Source organism: Mastigoproctus giganteus, chromosome 10, assembly GCF_048544385.1.
Source record: "Mastigoproctus giganteus isolate SK-2022 chromosome 10, ASM4854438v1, whole genome shotgun sequence".
NCBI classification, from domain to species: Eukaryota; Metazoa; Arthropoda; class Arachnida; order Uropygi; family Thelyphonidae; genus Mastigoproctus; species Mastigoproctus giganteus.
In genome coordinates this window covers 100,200,125-100,224,774 of record NC_143584.1, presented here as the reverse complement: position 1 = coordinate 100,224,774, position 24,650 = coordinate 100,200,125, and the positions used below count along the sequence as shown (strand labels likewise).

The 24,650-nt window shown below is 37.0% G+C and overlaps 1 protein-coding gene across 2 annotated transcripts in view; it reads left to right on the top strand.

Annotated features, from left to right (window-relative positions):
* The window catches only part of ACC (acetyl-CoA carboxylase), a 1,497,654-nt gene that overhangs the window by 571,233 nt on the left and 901,771 nt on the right, over positions 1–24,650 (top strand). For both annotated transcript variants that reach the window (XM_090383551.1, XM_090383552.1), the window contains 2 exons: positions 6,595–6,810; positions 13,582–13,701. In XM_090383551.1, coding sequence (XP_090239677.1) covers positions 6,595–6,810; positions 13,582–13,701 — 336 coding nt within the window. The remainder of the gene's footprint in view (positions 1–6,594; positions 6,811–13,581; positions 13,702–24,650) is intronic.

Below are 24,650 nucleotides of genomic sequence, written 5' to 3'. Positions count from 1 at the left end.
GGGGCGCTCAATAAAATTTCCAGTAGTGCTGCTGGTCCAGATGGGGTCTACTACGTCATGATAAGCCAACTAAACAACAGAATAAAAAGGGCATTGTTAAAATATTACAATTGAATATTTCTAGAAGATACTTACCCAAACTCCTGGCGTCACTCAATTATACTAGCCTTTCCAAAGCCAGGAAAGGATCCCAGCTTTCCACATAATTACAGGCCAATTTCGCTGACCAGCTGTTTAGGCAAAGTCCTGGAAAAAATGGTTCACAGGCGGCTAACGTGGTTCCTGGAAACTAACAACTTGCAAAATAACAATCAGTACGGGTTTCGAAAGAACTGGTCCACGTTAGATGTAATGATAAAAGCAGAAGCCAACATCCGAAATGCCTTCATAAGGGGACATCTGCTCATGATCAATCTCGATATTGAGAAAGCCTTTGATAACATCTGGCGATACGGTGTACTTCAAGATCTTCATTCTTTTGGCTTGAGAGGTCATTTACCCTACTTTATACAAAATTTCCTATGCCACAGAACATTTCAGGTTAGATACATGAACAATTTATCCAAATCATTTGAACAAGAGGAGGGTGTTCCTCAGGGGTCCATTCTTAGTCTGACGTTATTTTCAATAAGAATTACAAACATGACGCAGGATGTACCGAATACAGTAGAATCGTATATGTTTGCTGATGACCTCATTGTTTCTTGTCACCCAAACCATGAACACCATTGAAAGACAACTTCAAATTTCCATTGCTAAAATTGAATCATGGGCATTGCTGAATGGCTATTCCCTATCAGAAATCTAGTGCAGTTCATTTTTTGTAAAAAACGCAAACTTCACGCGGATCCAGAAATATTTTTAAAAAGCAACCTGATTCCTGTCACTAACAATTTTCGTCTGTTGGGGTTATATTTAGATAATAAACTTAATTTTGCTTCCCATATTGCTTTCCTTCGAACTACATGTCTTAAAAAACTGAACATCCCGAGAGCAGTCTCTGCTAAGTCCTGGGGTGTTGACAGAAGCTCTCTCCTTCATCTCCACAGAGCTTTAATAAGATCATGCTTAGATTATGGATCACCTGTCTATGACTCCGCTAGGAAAAGTTCACTATTACGTCTGAACACCATACAGCATAGTGCTCTTAGGATAGCTGTGGGAGTCTTCAGAACATCTCTGGTCCACAGCCTGTTTATTAAGGCAAATGAACCCCCCTTTTCATCTCAGGAGAAAATCCTTATTGTGTAATTATGCAGCAAAAATTAAAAGCATACCATCCCACCCCAGCTGGCAGTACCTGTTTGATCCTCAATATGCTGAATTATATCAAAATAAGCCTAATGAAAACCGCCCCACAGGGATTCGACTGCAAGAACTCATGATCAGGTGGGATATTAAATTTCACAACATATTCCAAGACTTGCTACTCCGAAACTCCCTGGACTGAATTCTCACCTCTCTGCGACAATTTCTTTTTAACATGGGGAAAATCCTCTCTGGCAAATATCAACTATCAACAGCTCCATAAAACTCATTCATTAGAAAACTCAGCTAAAGTACCTATCTATACTGATGGCTCCAAAACAGATGCATCCGTTGGTACTGCAGCAGTTTCTTCCGCCTTCTCAGTTGCTGCGTCTCTTTCTACGGAATGCAGTATCTATACTGCAGAATTATTTTCAATTAAACTAGCTCTAGATAGAATACACAACAGCTGTATAAAGCAATCTCTGATATACACAGACTCCTTAAGCGCAATCACTGCCATTCAAACTACCATGTCGCCCTCTCATCCAGTTCTTAAAGAGATACGGTCCAAGTTATTTTACTGTCAAAAAGCCAACCAGAAGGTTACCTTCTGCTGGATACCTGGTCATGTAGGCATTAAAGGTAATGAACAAGCGGATGCCGCCACTAAACACCCTGACTCAGGCACTTCCAGGCAACAAACAGTGCCCTACACCGACTACAAATCCATCATTGAAACATCATGTAGGAAGCAATGGTCTGACCTCTGGAAAGTTCAAATAAATAATAAACTGCTGCAGATAAAAAAAGAGCCAAAACTGTGGACATCTAGTATCAGGAAAAGCAGGCGACAAGAAGTAATTCTAGCAAGGCTCCCCGTCGGACATTCACATACAACTCATCTGTATTTGCTTATGGGAGAGAACCCTCCTCAGTGTTTGTTGTGCCAGTCGCAGTTGACAATAAATCATATTCTCATTGAATGTCCCCAACTTTCAACTACCAGAAAATCAAGCTTTACCTCCCTATCCCATTTGAAGGAACCGATAACCTTATTGCAGATTGTTGGCAATGACGCAAATTTGGAGGAACTGTTTACTTATTTGAAACAGATAAATCTTTATAATAGCCTATGATCACAATAACATGAGAAATTTGTGATAAGCAAATATCGAACAGGCACAATATGGCCCAAGAGGCCCTTGTGCCAGAAAACCCAAATACAACAACCACCTCAAGTTTTCACAATTTCCGCCAAACTTCGCCTATATTCCCTGTATTCTTTTGTGTTTCCTACTACATTTAACCATTCTATTCCTTCGTATTCCCTTGTTTGTATGCCATCTGAATCCGAATCAGACCCCGGAAGTGTTTTGCAATTTTTCTTACCACCTGACAAAATTGATACCTCTTCCCCCTCTATTTGTTTTGTTTCGGTCTCTTCTTGAATTTCCTCTGTTCCCCTTTTGCTCTTTTAGTTTTACCGCTTATTTCTTCCTTCTCCCCCCGCTTATGAACAATTTGTACTGTATTTTCCACTTCCATGTCCTCAGTTAGTTCCGCATGTTCCGATTGTGTTGCCGACATATCGTACGCTATTGTAAATGTTGGTGTGATTTCTTTAATCTGCTTCTCACCCCTCTGCGCTGCTATAGTTTCCACTCTATCAGCATTAGGCATATCTTTTGGCGGCTCGCTCGCTCGCTCGCTTTCTGCTGTCCCCCCCACCAGTAACTCTTTCGGCAAACGTGCGTTCCGGGCATTGAATGAATTTATGCGTGGAAGCTCCGCATTTTTTACAATTATTAAGGCAGTTGCCCATATGACCAGTGCCATTACAATTAAAACAACGTGATTTTTGGCATTTTGCTCCCAAATGGTCTTTACCTCCACACCTCAAACAAACTTTCTGAACTCGTGGGTAATTTATTAATAACCTATGACCCATCAAATCGATGATGTTTGGCACGGGCGTTTTCATGTCAATATGAATTTGCACCGTACCTGTTTCTACGCCTGGCCATTCCTCATATTCTTTCCTGTGAATCTTAACAACCTTACCAAACTTGTTAAAAAAGCTCTTGACAGGACTGTTAGACATTTCTACTGGAAACCTGTCAATAGTAACCACTTTGTGTATGTTACCAATTTGCACAGGTTTCATCATTACATTTCTAATAGAAAACCCTTTCAAAACCTTTTCTCTTGCCTCTACTGTTTTCAAGACCAACTGATATTTCTGCCTCGGTAATGGAGTTAATCCTTTTATCTCGTGAGCCAAAACAACGTGAGTCACTCCTTGCATTACCTCTCTAATTGGACAAACCTCTGTAGTCTGAAACTCCACTGTTCTTTCTCTGAAAAAGAACTGTGCCATAATTAATCTCGGTTCCTTAAGGAAAATGAATAGTTAAAAACCCGTGTCCTGCTTGACACCAGCAAAACGAAAAAAGTAAATACCTAACTTGGCAGAAATAAATTTCAAAGAAATGTAAAACAAAAGAAAATCAATCACTTACTACCCTCCTAAAGGAGGTTTCCCTGCAACCGGGTAATCTCAGCTGAAAGGACCGCCGCTAACCTCTTGATACGATCGGACACTTTCCTCAACCTTCAGAGCGAGTAGAACACATCTGAACAAAACAATTCACGAACTAGCCTCTAGACAATCGTTTCGAAGCTAGTGGGCTTCATCATCAGTGGGAAGGTAGGTACCGTGGTAATACAACAAGCCATCACAGTTGCGAAGTTATATCCACAATATGAGAGATGCCAAAAAGGTTTGGTAGTAATGCATTTTGAAAACGAAATGCACTAGGCATAATCCTTATGGGTTTTGGTAATTAACTATATAGTATTGGTGTAAATACACATAGTTAACCCATGAACTTGAGCTATGGATGTAACGTAGAGGCATCATTTTAATTGTATCTCATATTGTGGTTGCCTTCACAACGAGATAGCTGCTATTGAATTACTTCAAATTTCAATACTGCTATTGCATTACTTGAGCTACATACGTAGCTCAGTTTTATGGGTTAACACCAATACTATATAGTTTCTAGTATCTTGGTAATTAACTATACAGTACACCGATACTATATAGTGAATTACCAAAACCCATGAGTATTATGCCTAGTGCATTTCGTTTTCAAAATACATTACTACCACACCCTTTTGGTATCTCTCATATTGTGGATATAACTTTGCAACTGTGAGTTGGAGTTTGAGAAGACGAAAGAAGATATTTGTTGACATTGGACTTGAACTTCTGTAGATTGTAATTTTCAGGAAATACGTATGAAGGAAGGTTGTTCCAGAGAACGGCAGTTGAATGAATAAATGAGGAAGATGAAAAGTTGGTTCTGTATGTTTGAAGTTGGACAGTAAATGGATGTTGGCTGGTGGTGGCACGTGTTTGGACTGTTTTGAAAGAGAGGGCGGGAATTATAGAAGCCAGTTCAGAAGAACAGTGCCCATGGAAGTATCTGTAGAAGAGGCATGCAGCAGAAACAGTACGTCTATGAGACAGAGAGTGGAGACCTGTTAATTTTACTTCTGTTCAAGCGAAATTAATGGATGCACTGGTTAAAGAAGCACTTTAGGATAATCTAGACAAGACTTTATTTATAGCTTGAACGCAGAATGGGTTTGTTAAGGGGAAGTCTTGTCCGACCAATTTGATCGGATTTAGATAGTATGATGTGGTCACAAAGGAACTGGATGCAAAGAATAATTTTGATATATATTTGGATCTTCGAAAGGCTTTTGATACTGTTGCACATGGAAGACTGCTGCACAAATGTTATTAGTGGAATTTCCCATGGTTCAGTGTTGGGTCCATTGTTGTTTTCTGTATTTATTAATGATATTGAGGATGGTTTCAGGTTATATCAGGTTTAATATCCAAGTTTGCAGGTGATACAAAGGTTGGAAGTGTTGTTAATGATACTAATGACAGTACGCTGCTGCAACAGGATCTAGAAAAGTTGGGCTGAGAGGTGGCAACTGAAGTTTAACTTTCACAAATATAAAGTACTGAATATGGGAAGCATAACTGCAAAGTAACTTATCAACTGTGTGGTAACACACTGACAATGGTAGAGAATGAAAAGGACCTGGGGGTAATTGAAGGCAGATATGAAGTTTTCTGAGCAGTGCAGACAGTGTGAAAAGTGTCTTGTTGTGTCTTGTCTTGTCATTGTGTCTTGTCAATGATATACAGGAATTTTTCTAAGAGGGATAAGGAGGTGATTATCCCCTTGTATAAGGCAATGGTCAGGCCACACCTTGAGTACTGTATACAGGTCTGTAGGCCACATTTTAAGAAGTATAGAGCTGCTGGAATGAGTATAGAGAAGGGCAACAAGATTAGTGAATGGATCAAAGGCTTATGGTTTGCAAATTACAGTGTCTGTAGACTTTGCATTTGTGAGGTGATCTGATTGAGTTGTATAAAGCTTGAATGGTTTGAGCATGCTCAGAAGAGGAAGTAGTCCCGGGGGGCTGTCTGGCAAATAACGGTAGTGGGGGATGATTGTTATGTTGTTGGAGGTCAAAAACTGTGCCACAGTGAGAGATGTGCGGGCCGGCGTGTTATCATGATGGACCCAGTTCTTTGTGCACCACTTCTCTGGATGTTTTTTTCCTGACAGCTTCCCTTAACCTTCCTCAGGACGTCACAATAGAATTTTGCATTGATAATCTGGCCAAGAGGGACGAATTCCTTATGGATAATGCCATTAATATCCAAAAAACAGATCAGCATGGACTTCACATTGCTCCTCTTTGTTCCCCCTCACCAATCTTGTTGCCCTTCTCTGTACACACTGAAAAACTCTACATCCATCCTAAAATGAAGCCTCCAGACCTGGATTCAGTACTCAAGGCGTGTCTTGACCATTGCCTTATACAAAGGGATAATCTCCTCCTTTTCCCTACTAGCAAAATTCCTGTATATCATAAACAATACTCTATGACCTGCTCTGACAGCCTGTCTGCATTGCTCAGAAAACTTCATATCTGACTGCACAATTACTCCAAGATCTTTTTCATTTTCTACCACCCTTAGTGTAGTACCACACAGTTGGTATTTTTCTCTGGGTTTACTTCTACCCATATGCAGTACTTTGCATTTGACAATGTTAAACTTCAGTTGCCACTTCTCATCCCATCTGCCCAAATTTTCTAGATCCTGTTGCAGTAGCACACTGCCATACTGTCATTAACAACTCTGCCAACCTTTATATCATCTGTAAACTTCGACATTAACCCTGATATACTTTCATCAATATCACTGATAAATATACAATCAATTGTATTTTATTTTCTCACCTTTTGTAGGCCCAGCTTTTTACTGGAGAGTTTCCAGAAACAGAAGTTCCAAGTGTACATGGAGACAAGTTAAATCAAGTCTTTCAGACTTCACGGCAGGAGTTGGAGAATATTCTTGCAGGTTATGCTCTTTGTGATCCTTATTATAGTGTCAGGATGGCAGTAGCTGTAGATACATTTATGAAAATTCTAAGAGATCCTAGCCTTCCACTTTTGGAACTTCAGGTTTGTATTGAAATATAATAATTTAGCTACTTGTTTTCAAAAGGAAACAATATTGCTCTCCCATCTTCCTTCTCTTAAATGCATTTTATACAAAAACGTTTTTATTTAATGAGGCCAAAATACTTAGTGTTCAATATAATTATACGCCACTATTAATTGCAGAAACCGTAGAAATTATATTACACTGGAATTCTGTTAATGTTCGCTGGCCATATCTGATCTCTGATTCATATGCATTTGTACGCATGCGCGAAGACAAATAAACCCTATTTAAGTTTCATGGTCACCACTATTTGGTAATTTTCATTCGTGTGATCACGTCATATGGTTGAAAAGCGTTGTCAGCTTCAGGAAGGAAAATCGTTTTGTATTTTTTTGTTAAATTCTTTTAATTAATTTTCTTATTTTTAATTGCGTTAAATCGATTTTTAATTGTGTTAAATTAATTTTTAATTATTTGTTACTCTAATGTAAGTTTTTCGATTTTTTTCATTTTAATTTCTGGAGAGTATCATACGGAAGTGTTCTACGTACTATATTGAAGTAAACGTATTATTTTACAAATATTGATATCAACGTAGAATGTATTGAGCATTTCAGCTCAGGTTCCTACTATATATATATATATATTTTTTTTTTTTTTTTTGTATAGTTTAAGTACAATTAGTAAAATAGGTAAGATATAGAATAAATATATTTCATATTGGATAAGCTGGTAGCTACTTAACCCTATAATAGCCATAACTGGTCCACAAGGCCAAACCTAGTAAAGGATGATCTTGTTTAGTTTACTTTACATAAGATATTTATTAATTTTCTATATTTTATATACTAAGGGGTTTGCCTGTGTTTTGACTTGTCTGCCAGGGTTCTTCCCTTTTGCATTTACTAATTAATAAGATTACTATAATGATGAATAATATTTTATAATAACACATACCTATTTTGGCATTATGCAGGTTCACCGGGTTGATACTGGTGAGGGTATCTTACTAGGATGTTGAATTAACTATTAATATGAGCTTTTACACCACAAATAAAAATAAGATACTACGTCGGTCGCGTAGGTTAAACTGTACTGCGGATACCACTGGGGCTCAGGGTGGTCCGATAAGTAACCTTACTAGCCTTACAGCATCTAATGCTTTAGGCCCACTGGAGGACTGTTATGCCAATAATGTAGTGGCCATGGATAGTACTGCACATAATAATACACCAAACAATGTTGCTCACAATGGCACGCAACCAGCTACTATTACGGCAACAAATATAACACCTATAGATAATAATAATTTCTTAAAATTCAGTACCTGTAATGATATACGTTGTCAAACCTGCTCTTCTATGAATACTAAGCATTACACTAACAATGCAGAAGCTCCAGCCTTTTGCCATGCTAGTGGTATTGTATACCTTATTACATGCTTGTAATTGTATACCTTATTACATGCTTGTATTAATACTTGTGAATCTAAATATATAGGACAAACTGGGGGTGAACCGCACATTAGAATAAATGTACACAGATCGCATATTAAAAACTATGTCAACTTAAAAGACATAGAACTGCAACACTTCTAGTTGCACAGCTTCAAAAATATCATGATCACCATTTTAGAAATAGAGCATAATAATAGCACCAGGTTAGAATTAGAAAACATTAGCATATTGAAATATAAAACACTCTATCCTTATGGACTAAATAGCTTATTCAGTGGGCATTGTTACACCAATAAAATAACAGATTCATGTGTCTATAACCTCTTTCACATGGTTAAAAGACCCATACCTATAATCAAAAAAGTAAAAATTACCTCCAATAAAACTACTAATACCTTTAAAGTAACCCATACTAATAATACACTGGTTAGATTTATAGATGTGCTAATATCATGGGATGAACCTATTATACAAGTCAAGCATATACATGATATTATCTTCGGTTTAAAGCAGAGTAAACTTAGAGCTTTAGCAAAATCAATGCTACCTATAGCCATAATAACATACAACTAAACCACCTGCTTAATGATATTTTCAATTTGTATATGAGTGGTATTAAATATAATAGTAATCTTAATGGAAAACAACCACATAAATTTCCTTCCCTAACTATATTAAATGCTCTCTTTACCTGTCCTCTTTTCCCTGAAAATCTGACAGTTAATTATATGCCTTCATCAGTATCATTAATATATGTTTAAAACAAAAATGGACCCAGCACTGATCCTGGGTGCTCCACTTATAATGTTTGTCCAAGAAGAGGAGTGACCATTGATCACCATCCTGTCTTCTCTCACTTAACCATCCTTTTACCTCTGCTCCAATTTGTATAATAGTTCTCCATGTGGAATAGTAACAAAAGCTTTTGTGGAATATGATGTTTGTGTAAATTAAAATTGTCTTCCAGATTCTTTATTAGTGCATCATAGTGTACATTCAGATTAGTCAGATAAGGTTGCTCCTGAACAAAGCCATACTGTGTGACTGAATTCCTGTATAGGTAGTTATGCATTATTTCTTTAACCAGTGACTTCATTATTTTCCTGGAACAAAAGCAAGCTTACAGTTACTGACTTCACACTTTACAAATTAGAGAGATATTCCCACATCTCCCATCCATAGGGACCTCTCATGAATCCATGGATGCTCTCATAATTATGGCTTAAGGTTTTATTACGTCTTTTGTTGATTATTTTAATATAATTCAGTAGATCCATCTATCCCAGGTAGATGGATCTACTGAATTAATATACCTCTGGATTAATATTGTTCTTTGATATACTACTGAGCTCCTTATCCCTGAAATATGCTTTATGTGTGAATGTGTATTATGTAAAGTATATACTCAGTTTGTCAGGATTGTGAACTAAAGAAGATTACTTAGTTTCAGCTGTGTCTACAGTAATTTCAGGAATGTGGTCAATAAAATGGCTAAATTTGAACTCCTGGTTAGGACAACTAATCCTGATATAATTGGTTAACAGAAATGTGGTGCTATCTGGAATTTGGTGATGATGAGTTCCACTACGGTATGTTTAAGGTATTTAGGGAAGATAGAAGGGGTGAAGGGATCATGTTTTTTATCAAAAGATATGCCTGAGCATGAAAAGGCTCTTCAAATTCAGGAAAGGCCCTTTTCATGCCTGAGCATGAAAAGAGCCTTTCCTGAGTTTGAAGTTATGTGTGCCAGAATAGAATCTGTGTGGTGTGAGTTAGATGGAAGCAAATGAGAGTGGGGCTAATCTAAAGACCAGAAGATTATGAAGAGTATGACAAGATCAAGTTGCCATTGTAGGTAGTTGAGGCTGACAGTTTGAAGAAATTCAGAAGTCAACTAGATATTTACCTATGTGAGGAGGGAGACATATAAATAAAGGGGACGATTCTCAATCACAGCCTAATGAAATGTACTACTTCTGCAATATTTGCAGATCTTTCTTGAACAAAACATGATACAGCCAAGGGGGATGTCTTTTGTGTGTGTTTGGTGCAAACAGGATGAAGAAATTGGTGGCCAACTCAGCATTCTGATTAGCATTTATGAGAGCAAGAAGAGTAAGGAGGATGTACTCAAAGCAATTAAAATGGAGGGGGACATCAAGCTCTCAGCTCCACAACTAAATGCTAGATCTTATCCTTGTGCATCAGGCAACAGCAGCAATCCCTCAAGCAGAATATGCTGGTCCCACAGGAGGTAGCTATTGTTGGTTGTTGAGGGTAGTTATAGTCAGGAAAATGAGAAATATGTTGTTTAAGAAGGATAGATAGAATAGAACCAGGGAATGTCTGCCAGTAGCAAAAGTTTATTATGTGTAGAGTAGATATTATGTTTTTAAGGCACAAAAGAAGAAATTGCTGTTTTTGTATATTACTACGCTACTAATTTTAAATCAAAATATGTCTACAATTCTGCCCAGACATGATAGAAGGAAACATATGATGAGAGCCTTATCAATTAATTCAGTCCGGGAGAAATTGTGTAGGGCTCATTGGGTAGAATTTTTTTCAGCACGGTCTGTACTTATTAAGAGGTGACTGTTTCTGCACGGATGGGATACACTTAAATAGAAAGGGTGCAAGAATATTTGCTGATCTTATCAAGGCAGTATTAGGTGGGTCGGAAACTGCCTAGCTTGGGAGTATACAGACTAATAGATTAACAGTATCCACTGGCAGAGGTGAAAGTGAATTTTGCACTTCTTCTGTTGGAACATGCCTACTGTGAGTCATCATGGAACAAGTAAATTCATTAGCTGTGTTAGTGTAATTAAGAGTCAGACCAGGTGCATGTACACCAGTGCTAAGAGGATAGTAAATAAATATGATGCACTTGAAGTGCTGGTCAAGTCATCAAAAGCAAACATTGTTGGAATATCAGAGACGCAGTGTCACTCATAAAAGGGATGCGGAATTTGAATGTGGGGAGTACAGAGAGTACAGAAATGACAGGCACAAGTGGAGGGGGGGTTGCTCATAGTGAAGAAGTACATAAAATCTAAGGCAGTGCAATGTTTTGTCAATTTGGTGTGACATAAGCAGTGGAAAGCAAAAATTAGTAGAGTACGAGTATATTGTAGGCCTAATGACTCTGATGAGTTCAGTGAACAAAGATATAGAGTGATGTCCAGTAAATCAGAATGTCTTATAAAGAAGGATTTTGAATTTAGAGATATTGACTGGAACTTGTGAGTGGTCACTCACAGATTAGCAAGGATTTTGCAGATTTCTTGAATGACTGTTTTCTACACCCGAATGTTAGAAAGGCAACAAGGGGGAGCAGTACTCTTGATCTGATTATCAGCAGTGATTTTTCATCCTTCAAGAATCTGCAGATAGCAGAACTACTGGTAGAAGTGATCACAGTGCACTGCTGTGATATTTACTTAAAGAAGTATCAAGCATCAAGGGTAAAAGGGAGGGTTCTTGCTTTCATAAAGTAGACTACGGTGATCTCACACAGATTTTAAATTCTGTAGAGTGGGGCCAACTAATGATGTTACCAACAAAAAATTTCTAAATGGAAAGCATTTGGGAAATAATTATAGAAGTTACTTGACTTTTCATATCAACTAAGAAGTGCCATTCAAAGCTTAGATCTAAATCAACGATTGAGTGGGAGAAGACAGAGAGTGGTAATCAATGGACACTGCAGCGGAATCTAGAAAAGTGTGGCAGATGGGCTGTGAGAAGTGACAACTCAAGTTTCACATTGTGAAATGCAAAGTACTGCCTATGGGTAGCAGCAACCTCAGAGTAATGCACCAACTGTGCAATCACTCAGAGTAGTGGAGGAGGTAAAAGTCCTGGGGCTAATTGTTCAGTCAGATATGAAGTATTCTGAGCAGTGCAGACAGGTTACCAGAGCAGTTCATGATATATAATGCTAGGAATTTTGCTAGCATGGATAAGAAGGTTATCATCCCCTTATATAAGGCAATGATCAGGCCACGTCTTGAGTACTGCCTACAGGTCTGGAGGCTTCATTTTAGGAAGGATATGGAGCTGCTGGAATGAGTACAGAGAAGGGCAATGAGATTGCTGATGAGAACAAAGGGGTGCTTTTACCAAGAAAGGCTTAAATTCTGCAAATTGCAGCATCTGGAGACTAGGCACTTTCAAGGTGATCTTATTGAAGTGTGTATTCCCTTGGCTGATGGGATAGTTTCTCTTGCTCAGATTATGTACCTGAAGAGGCATAAATTCAAATTGAGGAAAGACAACTGTCTTTCCTCAATTTGAATTCACATAAAATCTGCATGTGAAGCAAGACATGGAAAAGAAGAAATTTTATCTTTTCTTCTTAAATTAGGAAGAAAAGGTTAAATTTCCAAAAAGCAGAAGTTGCCTAAATACTCTTATTAAATTATTGAATTTGCTAATTCTCATGAATTCAAAAATAATTTTAAATTTTATGAAATGCACTCTTTCAAAGACTTTACCTCAACTGAAACTTTTCAAATTTCTTCAAAAGAGACACAGTTGAGAGTGACCATCTACATTTGACTAAATTCACAGTTATTATTAGTAATATTTAAGACATTAATTAGGCTTTTTTTTGTATAAAAATAAACTTTTTTGTATATAAAGTTTTGTTTTGAATATATATAAACTTTTCATTATATTTCTGTTCTAATCACACTTAAATTTTGTTACATATGATGTTAATCATATTACATTTATGAAATTAAAATGGATTATGAAAAGCTTTGGGTGTTTTTATGAAATAAAAGTTGAGAATATTTACATTTAATTATATTATATTCATTCACTCAAGTACTGAAGTTTTACAGGATTAGAAAGTTTGGAATCTCTGTTTCTGGGATTTTAATATTGCTTATTCTTCTGCTTTGTTTTTTCTCCTTGCACTGATTTCCAGACTTTATTATATCTGTTAATCTTCAAAACTTAATTTTTGGGATCCAAGTAAAGGGCTTTTGTTCTTTGATTTAATTAACCAAATTATGGTAAGTAACCAAATAAATTTTTCTTTATCATTTAATGCTATTAAAGTAAATTCAGGAAGAAAATTTTTGCTATTTGCAATTTAAGTGTTGGTTCTTCAGCATGAACACTATTCCTTTGGTTGTTTATCACTTTAGGTAATTATCAAATACAACCAAATTTTAAATTTTCCACAATGCAAATGGTATCCTCTTGTGATACCTGGTAAAATTTGCTCATTGTACATTTGCTTTCACTTCATTTTTACTTTTTTTTTTGCATATTTTATATTTAAAAGAAATATTTATTTTTTTTAATTATTTTTTTCAGGAAATAATAGCCTCGATTTCTGGTCGAATACCAGCTAATGTGGAAAAAACAATAAAAAAACTGATGTTAATGTATGCCAGCAACATTACTTCTGTACTTGCTCAGTTCCCTAGTCAGCAGGTAAATTTTAAATAATTAGTTATAAAATGTCATATATACAGTTTTCTTGCAACTTGCCATTACTTCAGAAAGTATTTCCCGAGGCCATTCTGAGTGAAAAATGTTACACCAGTATCAGTCTGATTCTTAATGGTTCCAGTTATGAGTATTTAAAATGTAGTGTGTACACAAATGTGCACAGCTGGTACAGATATTTATCCAAACTAATGACAACCTTTTATTAATTTGTTCAAATATCAGTACCATCCATATTTCAACTCATGTTCCACTCATATTTCATTTTTATTTTGTTGAAATATGAGTGGAACTCATATTTCAACAAATCAGACAGTCGGTTGCCCTTTGGATAATTTTACACCTCTGTACTTTTTACCTTTAAACTTGTTGGTTGTGTAAGGGACAGTCTATAAAACAACCAGCTTCGTCAACATTAAAATGATACTTTCACAGAAACCTTTTCGTGTATCTGGCCACACATTTTCAATCCAGTCATTACTCACTTCTTCATTCAAACCACCAGATTTGTCACTTATTTTAACATAAACAATATTATTTTTTTTTTTTTTGAATCTGTCAAGCCACCTGTTATTGCTAACAAAATCTGCATATCCAAGTTGAAGAGCCAGTTTTTCAGTTTGTAGTTTCAGTAGTTGGCCACTATTAGGAATGCAATTTGTTTTCAATGTAAACCAATTCAAAAGAGCCTTTTCCAGATCACTTTTATCATACTTATCTAAATTTTTTTGCAGTGATGATTTTTTCTTTTTTCGAAAGCACTAGTAATTCTTTTGTGATTTTTCCAAATGGTTGATGCAGTTGATGAGTTCAGTCTTATATTTTCGCAAAATGGATGCATTGCTAGTTCCATTCTCTAAGTCATGAGTAATTTTCACGTTCTCACTAATTGTCAAAATTTTTCTTTTTCTACCCTGCCATTTAAGATAAAAAAAGAAAAAAAAAACCCACGAATTTCATGCAACACAAAAACTACAGAAGCAAAATTGTTTTTAAAAATTCCAAATGTTTCTCACAAGTTTTAAGCACACACACACACAGCACAACACAAGATTTGAAATTGCACTGAATTCTTCATTTTGACTGAATCTGAAAGCTTAATGTTTCATACCGATAGAAAAAAATTTCATTGGTTAATTTATAGAATACAAAACAAGATTAAGATATCAGGGAAAGAAAAAAAAAAAAAAAAAAAAAAGCGAAATGCGGATGTGCACCTGCAGTGTGGGTCTTACTTTATTTAAAAGCAAGAATTATCCTTTCCCCTGCTACAGGTAACTATTAGAACCCACTCCTCCATTGACCTTCAGCACCCTCCATCACACAGGGTATTTGGAGCTTTCTGCTATGCCACTGGAACAAGGACTATGCTCTGTGTAGTAGCATACCACACTAAAAAGATTCTGAAAATCATTAAGGTTATTACTATGTTACTACCACTCATATACCGTGTGAAATTAATAATATAGTTTATTAGGCTGTTTGCCTAAATTATTATACACTAAGGTGACATTTCAAGCATATTACCGATAACCGTTATCAGACCATGCTATTTGAGGAACAGAAAATAAAAAGGGTTACAAATTTGAATATTTTAGAATATTAGTTACAATAACCGAGCAATAAAAAAAACCACTTTATCTGTCTGTCCTCTCCAAGAATTTGTCTACTCTTTCTTCTGGGCACATGTCCCTGCATATCCCATCCACTCCAACCAGATTACCAACCTGCAATCTCTCTCTCTGTCTTCAGGTGAATGGTATCAAAGGATGATGCAGATGGAAGGAATATACTGGTTATCACTTCACTTCATCATCCCCTCCAGAACAACAGTAGTGTTAGATGTAGACAGCCAACTGAAATTTACATAACATACCAAAATCCAATGGTTATCTTCTATCAAAATGCTTGGAGCCTTCAACATAAGCTTTATATTTTTGAGCAGAATCTCCTATCATAGCAATATGATGTTGTGTGTATTACAGAAACCTGGTTGGTCCACCAAACTAAAGAAACCATTGATGTGTCTGAAATTATGCAATATGCTACAGCAGGATTTCCCAAACTTTTCCAAGTGGAGAAAAGTTTGGGAAACCCAGTGTTTGCAGATTTTTTTTTTCATGGCCCACCTATAGCTATAAATTAATGTATTTTCAATAATTATACTTAGGTTCAGGAATAATAACACTACCATTAGGACATTTAACATACCAGTAATGCAATTAGCTATTCATTAACATCAGTAAATATAAATAACAGATAGGTAATTCATTTCTTTTGTTTGTTATCAAAAGTTTACATAAAATTGACATATTTTTGAGTCTGTTTTTGGGAAAATAAATATTTACTTAATGAGTAGGGTGATGCTGTTTTCCATCACATAGTCATTGTAAATCAGGGAGAAATAGTGTCAACTTAAACCCCAGGGGCTCACATCTGGTGAGTATGGGCTTGGCACACCCAGGGTCCTGAGCTGGATATCATCATTCTTCTCTTTCTTGGTGATTCCCTTTTGACTCTCTATCTCCCAGGGTAACTCAGGAATTTTTTTTGGCTGGTGCAGCATAAGCCTCTGGCTTCCTTGTGCCATATAGCTAGTAATAATAATAATAATTCTCAAATCTGGCTCGATGTCCAATCTGTTCCGACATTTGTTTTTTAAAAAAATTAAATGTTGAGAATCTGGTTTCACATTTGTAAGTTTTTACAAATGGCATAAGAAATTTCAGTGCTTTTTCTGATAAATGCTTATATTCTTCACGGCAACTTAGCCAAAAATTTATCAAAGAGACCTGATCGAAGCGGTGTTTTAATGCTTTGTCACGACAATTCAATAACAGAATCAATTTCTTGCTCATTGAGACTGAATTCTTCCACATGTTCCACATTAAAAGTAAATGGGTTTTGAATCCACATTTTACTGCTGTCAATTGGAGGAAAATATTCTTGAAAGTTTGAATTTAATTCCAAGAGGTGTTCTTTAATCTCTGTAGAAATGTCAGCCAGAATGTCACTTTGAACATACTCTTTCTGTAATTTAGTTAAACTAAGAAAAAAATTATAATTCACCTTTTCAACTCGAAGTACCCACAGATGAATTTTCTTCGTAGCTTCTTCTACTTTTCCCAACTTTAAAAATACTTATATCAATACCTTGTAAATTTAAATTTAAGGCATTTAAAAAACCAAAAATATCGCATAAGTAGGTTATCTTAATTAACCAATTAAAATCATTAAACCTGTCTTTAAATTCGAATATTGCATGCTTTGCTGATGGAGGATGTTGCTCCAAAAACAAGAAGTAATCCTTCTTCGTTTTGAAATTCGATGGTTATCCTTGATAACCATCGAATTTCATTGTGTAATAGAAGATGTTCATAATCGCATTCATATTTTTTCTTTGCATAAAGCAGTAAAGATTCTGGAATTCAAGGAATGGGATTTTATATAGTTAAAATCCCATTCAAAAACAAATTATACACATTCTTGAATAGCTGTATTCAAAACCAAAGGCATTTTTTTACAGCTAACACTTCTCTATGAATACTACAATGCACCCATTCACAATCTGGAGCCACCTCTTGGACCCTTGGAAAAAGTTCCGTACAGGAAACTTCCATTGACCAGGTGCTATTGCAACTCAATCCAACACATTTGTTCCAATCGATTCCACTCGTTGGAATCGATTGGAACACTTATATAATTATTGATTAATTTAAACAGTTCTTCAGCCATTGTTCTCTTTGGTAGGGGTTTACAAAACAAAAATATTCACTGACGGTGTCCTTAAAATCATACCTTATAAAAGCACCTTAAATTGACATTATCTGCTATGTCTGTACTTTCATCCTCTTGTAAAGAAAAAAATGACAGCTTTGAATGTGCTTTATGAGAGTTTCTTCAATATTATTCACCATTTCCACAGTTCTACGCTTCATTGTATTATTTGATGAGGAGAGTAAATGCAGCTGATTTTCTTTCTTTTTATAAAGGTGAGATGTAATTACTTTTGGTGTCAGAAGTATTAACTTTCCTCCAGTAGCGGCCCCGGGTGCCAAGCGTTTTTGAAGGCCAAGCGACATTACTGCGACTTAGAGTGCTCTTGATAAGAGAATAACGTTATTTTTAAGTTCCTGTCTTTCTCTCAACAGTTTCATTTAAAAACAGTTCCATACTTGAAAACTACAAGTCAGAATGCAGAAAGGAAATTCACCTTTCTTTTCCTTTATCATATATTTTTAGCAACACTAAACAACTAACACTAACCGCTTGGCCTCCTAGCGGCACTACCCCTGCCTCCCCGTGGCGGGGGCAGAAATCATGGCGGAAAAGTCCTCCAGCCAAGGGCCAAAAGGAGCAATCATGGCAAACACAGACCATGTTTCTGCTACACAAACTAGCAGAAAACTAGATCAAATGGATTCATGTATAGCTAAGAGACAAAGGACAGGATCTCCCTCTAGTCGCACCACTGTTTCTAGTTATTCATTCAAAGAATGAACAACCGATCGGAAGTTTGTCATCTTTCAGAATTCAAAAAACTCTTGAAAGCATAGCTAGTTCCCCTAAAACAATCAGAAGACTAAAATCAGGTGATCTACTAGTAGAGATGACAAATCAAAAACAAGCAGATCATCTAATAAAAGCAAGATATTTTGGAGAAATTCCAATAACAGTTACTCCTCATTCCACCTTGAATACCTCGAAAGGAGTAATTACCGAGTGGGATCTTCTCAATGTTCCCGAAGATGAAATAAAAGAAGAGTTGAAAGACCAAGGAGTTATTCAAGTGAAAAGAATAACAATTAAAAGAGAAGGAGAAATTATCCTAACGAGGAATATAATTCTGACTTTCAACACTCCAAAACCCCCAAAAACAGTTAAAGCTGGATATCTAAACTGCCCACTGAGACCATATATTCCAAACCCTGTCCGATGTTTTAAGTGTCAGAAGTACGGACACTCTCAAGCAGTATGTAGAGGCTTTTCTATCTGCGCCAAATGTGAATCACAAGAGCATACACAACATGACTGTACAGCACAGAATTCAAGATGCCCAAATTGCAGAGGAGAACATGATGCCTACTCAAAAGAATGTGAAGAATGGAAGAAGAGAAAAAAAAAAAGAATACAGAAATATAAGGTAGAAAACAATGTAACATACCAAGAAGCAAAAAAACAATACAACCACAACGAACAAATAGACCAATGTATGCACAAGTAACGCAAACTTATAGGACAATAGAAACACAGACAGATGTAATGATCCCACCAAAAAAATCCATGTCAGAATGGGCATGCTCTTTTCTTATTGAATCGAAGGAAAAACCTGAGCAGGCAATAAACACGCCCATCACGATACCACCAACTAGAGAAACCACCAAATCTACAAAACAAGTCAGAACCACTGAAGCAAACAGAAATAAAATGGAAGTAGAAGAAAAGGATCAGACAGATGAAACAATACTAGAAATTTTTGCAGAAGAAGAAGAGATGGATACCGGAAAGCCACACTTCCCTAAAAAAGGAAGACAAAAAACAGAGAACTCAAAGGCAACAACCTCAACAAAACAAGCTGAAAGTACTAACAAAAACAAATAATGAATAAATTTTTACACTGGAACTGTAGAGGATTCCGCAGCAATTTCGAAAATATCCATGATCTCATATCAGAGTACACTCCGATTAGTCTATGTTTGCAGGAAACATATCTTTAGCCCCAGAATAAAATAACACTAAAACATTACAATATATATATAGAAAAGACAGAATTACAGGCGGTACAGCACATGGTGGAGTAGCAATCCTAGTAAATTCCGGTATACCAACTAAACAGATCCCTTTGCAGACTAATCTAGAGGTTATAGCAGTACAGATTGCAGTAAACTTTCATGTGACAGTTGCCTCCATCTACCTACCACCAAACGAAGAAATAACTTATATAGAACTAGAAGACCTAGTAGTTCAATTACAAACTCCTTTATGTATCATGGGAGATATGAATGGCCATCATCCTTTATGGGGAAATGAAAATATAGATAAAAGAGGTCAAATTCTAGAGAAGTACTTGATAAACTAAACCTAATACTCTTGAATGATGGGACACCCACATATATACGTCTAACCACAGAAACTAGCACAGCTATAGATCTTTCTATATGCTCTCCATCAATATACCCTCTACTGGTGTGGGCAGTTCATAACGATCCCCTGAGTAGTGATCATTATCCAATAAGGATTACTTTAAAAGAACCTACTACTTGTCAACCACAAAGAGCTCCAAAGTGGAGATTAGATAAGGCAAACTGGGCAAGATACAAGCATCTGGCAATATTAGAACAGAAACAAATCCAACAGGTATCAATTGGCTCTGCAGTGAAATAATGTGACTGACAAACTCCTCCAGGTTGCAAAATTAACAATACCAAAAACTTCATTAAAATTTCCCATACATCCAAAGCCGTGGTGGAACGATGCATGTTCCCTAGCAAAACGCGAGAAAACCAAAGTATGGAATATTTTCCGAAGACACCCTACCACAACCAACTTGATAATTTTCAAAAAGACAAGGGCAAATGTCAGATGCATTACTAAGATTAGTAAGAAAAAATGTTGGATCCGTTTTTGCATCTACAATTACTAGGAAAACAGACAGCCGGAAAGTTTGGGACAAAATAAATAAAATGAACAACAAATACCAAAGAATTTCTTCTCCTTTTATAAAATGGAATGGACAAGATATAGCTAAACCTAAAGACATAGCAAGTGCTCTTGGTAGAACCTTTGAAAAAATATCAGATAGTAACTCCTATAAGGCAGCTTTCCAAAAACATAAAGCCCATGCAGAAACAAGTAATTTGAATTTCTCTAAAAAAACAAAGAATGCTATAACCAACCTTTCACCCTCAGAGAACTTTATAAAGCCATTTCACAAACGAAGCAAAGTGCAGCAGGTCCAGATGAAATAGTATACATGATGGTACAAAACTTAGATGAGAAATCACTGAGATTGTTGCTCCTCTTATACAGGGTGTTTCAGTTAAACGTTTCAGAACTTCTAAGAGGGGTAGGGTACATCCTGACAACTCGAAATCATATAGCAATGTGGGGTCGGAAATGCTTTCCTGAAGCGGTGTTGTACACAGAAGCACCATAAAGAAAACAGACCGTAAGTGAGAAATCGTTTTAATAATACATGAAAAGAAGCAAAAGGTACATGGATTAAAGTAAGTGTTCGAAGTTTCTTCCACGGGCTACAATGCACACCTCACATCTCCGACGCATGGACATCCGAACATTCTGGAATACTCCAGGCGAATTTCGAATTTCTTGAACAAGAACGCCAAGTTAGTAGGATGGATGATTACACGAATGCAGAGTTAGCCGATATGCATTTGCCGTACGGAGCTGCAAATTGTAGTGGGCCAGCCGCACAGCTTTTGTACGCGGAACGATATCCGACGAGGCGTATTCCCAGTCATAATTTCTTTGCAAGACTGCACCAGAGGTTAGCTGAGAGAGGTTCATTTGAAAGAGCTGACAGGGACAGGGTAAGAACAGCACGGACTCCAGCCGTCGAACAGAATGTGCTGCAGCATGTACAGGGGAATCCAAGAACGAGTGCACGAAGTCTAGCAAACGCAGTCGGGGTTTCCCATTGCAGTGTCTGAAGGATTCTCCGAGAACAAGACATGCATCCGTTTCACATGCAGCGTGTCCAGACACAGCAACCGGAGGATTATGCACCTCGTATTGCTTTCACACAGTGGTACCTTGGAAAATGTGCTACAAATCCCCTTTTTCCTGCTGAAGTGTTGTTTTCCGATGAGGCATCTTTCACAAGGGAAGGAATTTTCAACACGCATAACGACCATATCTGGGCGGTCGAGAACCCGCATGCAATACGACGTCGTGCAGCACAGATTCGATTTTCAGTCAATGTATGGGCCGGTATTATGGGAGATCACCTCATCGGACCTTACCTGTTACCGTGTCGTCTAACCGGACCTATCTTCTTGATCTTTCTGCAGCAAGTATTGCCACAACTTTTGAGAGATGAATAGCTTTCTGCATCGACGCAACAGACAATGTGGTTCCAACACGATGGAGCCCCTGCCCATTATAGCGGAGATGTTCGTAACTACCTGGATGTCACATGTGGTCAACAGTGGATCGGACGTGGTGGACCCGTGCGTTGGCCTGCTCGGTCACCCGACCTATCATGTCTTGATTTTTATTTCTGGGGTCATATGAAATCGCTAGTTTATGACACCCCTGTTGACAATGCTGAGGAGCTGGTTGCAAGAATCGCATAGCTGCCGAAGAAATTCGAAATTCGCCTGGAGTATTCCAGAATGTTCGGATGTCCATGCGTCGGAGATGTGAGGCGTGCATTGTAGCCCATGGAAGAAACTTCGAACACTTACTTTAATCCATGTACCTTTTGCTTCTTTTCATGTATTATTAAAACGATTTCTCACTTACGGTCTGTTTTCTTTATGGTGCTTCTGTGTACAACACCGCTTCAGGAAAGCATTTCCGACCCCACATTGCTATATGATTTCGAGTTGCCAGGATGTACCCTACCCCTCTTAGAAGTTCTGAAACGTTTAACTGAAACACCCTGTATAATAGAATATACCTGGAAAATTCCTTTCCGAATCAATGGCGCCACGCAATAGTCTTAGCCTTCCCAAAACCAGATAAAGATCCCACAAATCCAAATCACTATCACCCAATAGCCTTAACTAGCTGCCTTGGAAAAATACTTGAAAAAATGGCAAATGCCTGACTAATGTGGTTTTTGGACACCCATAACTTACTAAATACAGCTCAATGTGGTTTCAGAATGATAAAAGCAGAAAACAACATAAGAAATGCCTTCTTAAGAAAACAGCACTTAGCAATGATATTTTTCGATATTGAAAAGGCATATGACACAGCATGGCGATATGGAATACTCAGAGACATTTTTAACTTTGGAATGAGAGGACATCTACCAATGTAGATCCAAAATTTTTTGCAACAACGAACTTTCCAATTTAAGATATTAACCACACTATCGGAAGTCTTTGTGCAGCAAGAGGGAGTACCACAGGGATCGGTACTCAGTGCTACCCTGTTCGCCATAAAAATCAATTCAATAGCTAAACAAGTACCAAATACCATAGACGCAGTGCGTTATGTTGATGATTTGAGGATTTCTTGTCAATCACAAAACATGTGAACAATAGAATGTCAATTACAAACAGCAATTAATTTAATAAAATAACTGCATGGACTCAAAACAATGGCTTTAAAATCTCTAAACAAAAGACAGTAGGAATACACTTTTGTCGGAAAAGAAACTTGCACCCAGACCCAGAATTAAAGCTAGAAGAAGAAGTAATCCCAATAACATCCAGCACAAATTTTCTCGGATTAACCCTAGATAAGAAACTGACCTTTTTAGATCACATAAAGTGCCTTAGGATAAACTGTCTAAAGAAATTAAATATTTCGAGAGTCATATCTGCAACAAATTGGGGAGCAGACAGGTAAACCTTATTACATCTATATAGAAGCTTGATAAGATCCAAAATCGATTATGGGGCACCTGTTTACAGCTCTGCAAAACCAAGTGCATTAAGATGGTTAGACCCTGTACACTACAGTGCACTCCGCATAGCCTTGGGAGCATTCCGTACTTCTCCAGTTCAAAGTCTCTATGCTGAGGCTTATGAACCACCACTTCACCCCAGAAGACAAGAACTCCTTCTATCGTGTGCAGCTAAAATAAAGTATTTTCCAAACCATCCTGTGTTCAAAACATTATATACACCATGGGAAAATATGTACAGAATACACCCAACAGTTAACAAACCAGCAAACATACGCATCAAGGAGCTACTTCCAATTTGGTCTCTTGATTTCAACAAACTAGCTATTATACGAAACGCACCAAAACCCCCCTGGGAAATAACATCAAACTATGATACCTACTTTCGATCTTGGGGAAGACATTCCCTACTAGGAAGCAGCTTTCAACAACTACATGCTGCATATCTAGAGAAATATCCATAATATGTACAAATCTACACAGATGGATCAAAAACCGATACAGAAGTAGGCGCAGCAGCAGTTTTCTCTGATACTACAGTAATCCAAGTCCTCCCAACAGAATGTAGCATCTTCACAGGTGAACTGCAAGCAGTGAAGTTAGCAATAGACCAAATATGGAAGCAAAAACTACCCCATAGTCTGATCTTCACAGATTCCCTCAGTACAATTCAAGCAATACAGTGTGACACAAAGAATTTCCACCCAACTCTAAGACAAATCCAAGTTACCCTAAACAAAATTCTTAAAAGTAAACAAGAAGTCACATTTTGTTGGATTCCTGGACATATGGGAATTAAAGAAAATGAACAAACAGACGATGCAGCAAAAATGGCAACCGGCACCCTTTCTTCAACCACCAAAGTACCATTTACAGACTACAGACATAGTATCAAAGTGAACAGCAAAAAACAGTGGCAAAGAATATGGAGCAAGCAAACACATAATAAACTATTTCAAATTAAACCAGTTTTAAATCAGTGGAAATCCAGTGAAAGAGATGTCCGAAAAGAAGAAGTAACCCTTGCCAGGTTACGGATAGGGCACACATATCTAACCCATTCCTATCTACTTAAATCCGAAGAACCACCTCAATGCAGTCAGTGCTGTGTACAACAAACAGTAAAACATTTACTACTAGATTGTCCAGCCTTTATAAATGAAAGAAAAATAGCTTTTAGGTCAGTAACTAAAAATCAATATGCTCTAGTTTTGGGAAACATTCTAAGTGAAGAAAATAATGTAAGAGAAGTTTTTCACTACTTAAAATCAATAGGCTTATATAATCAGATTTAAAACACAAAAATCACCATAAGTCAATGAATCCATTTGAACTC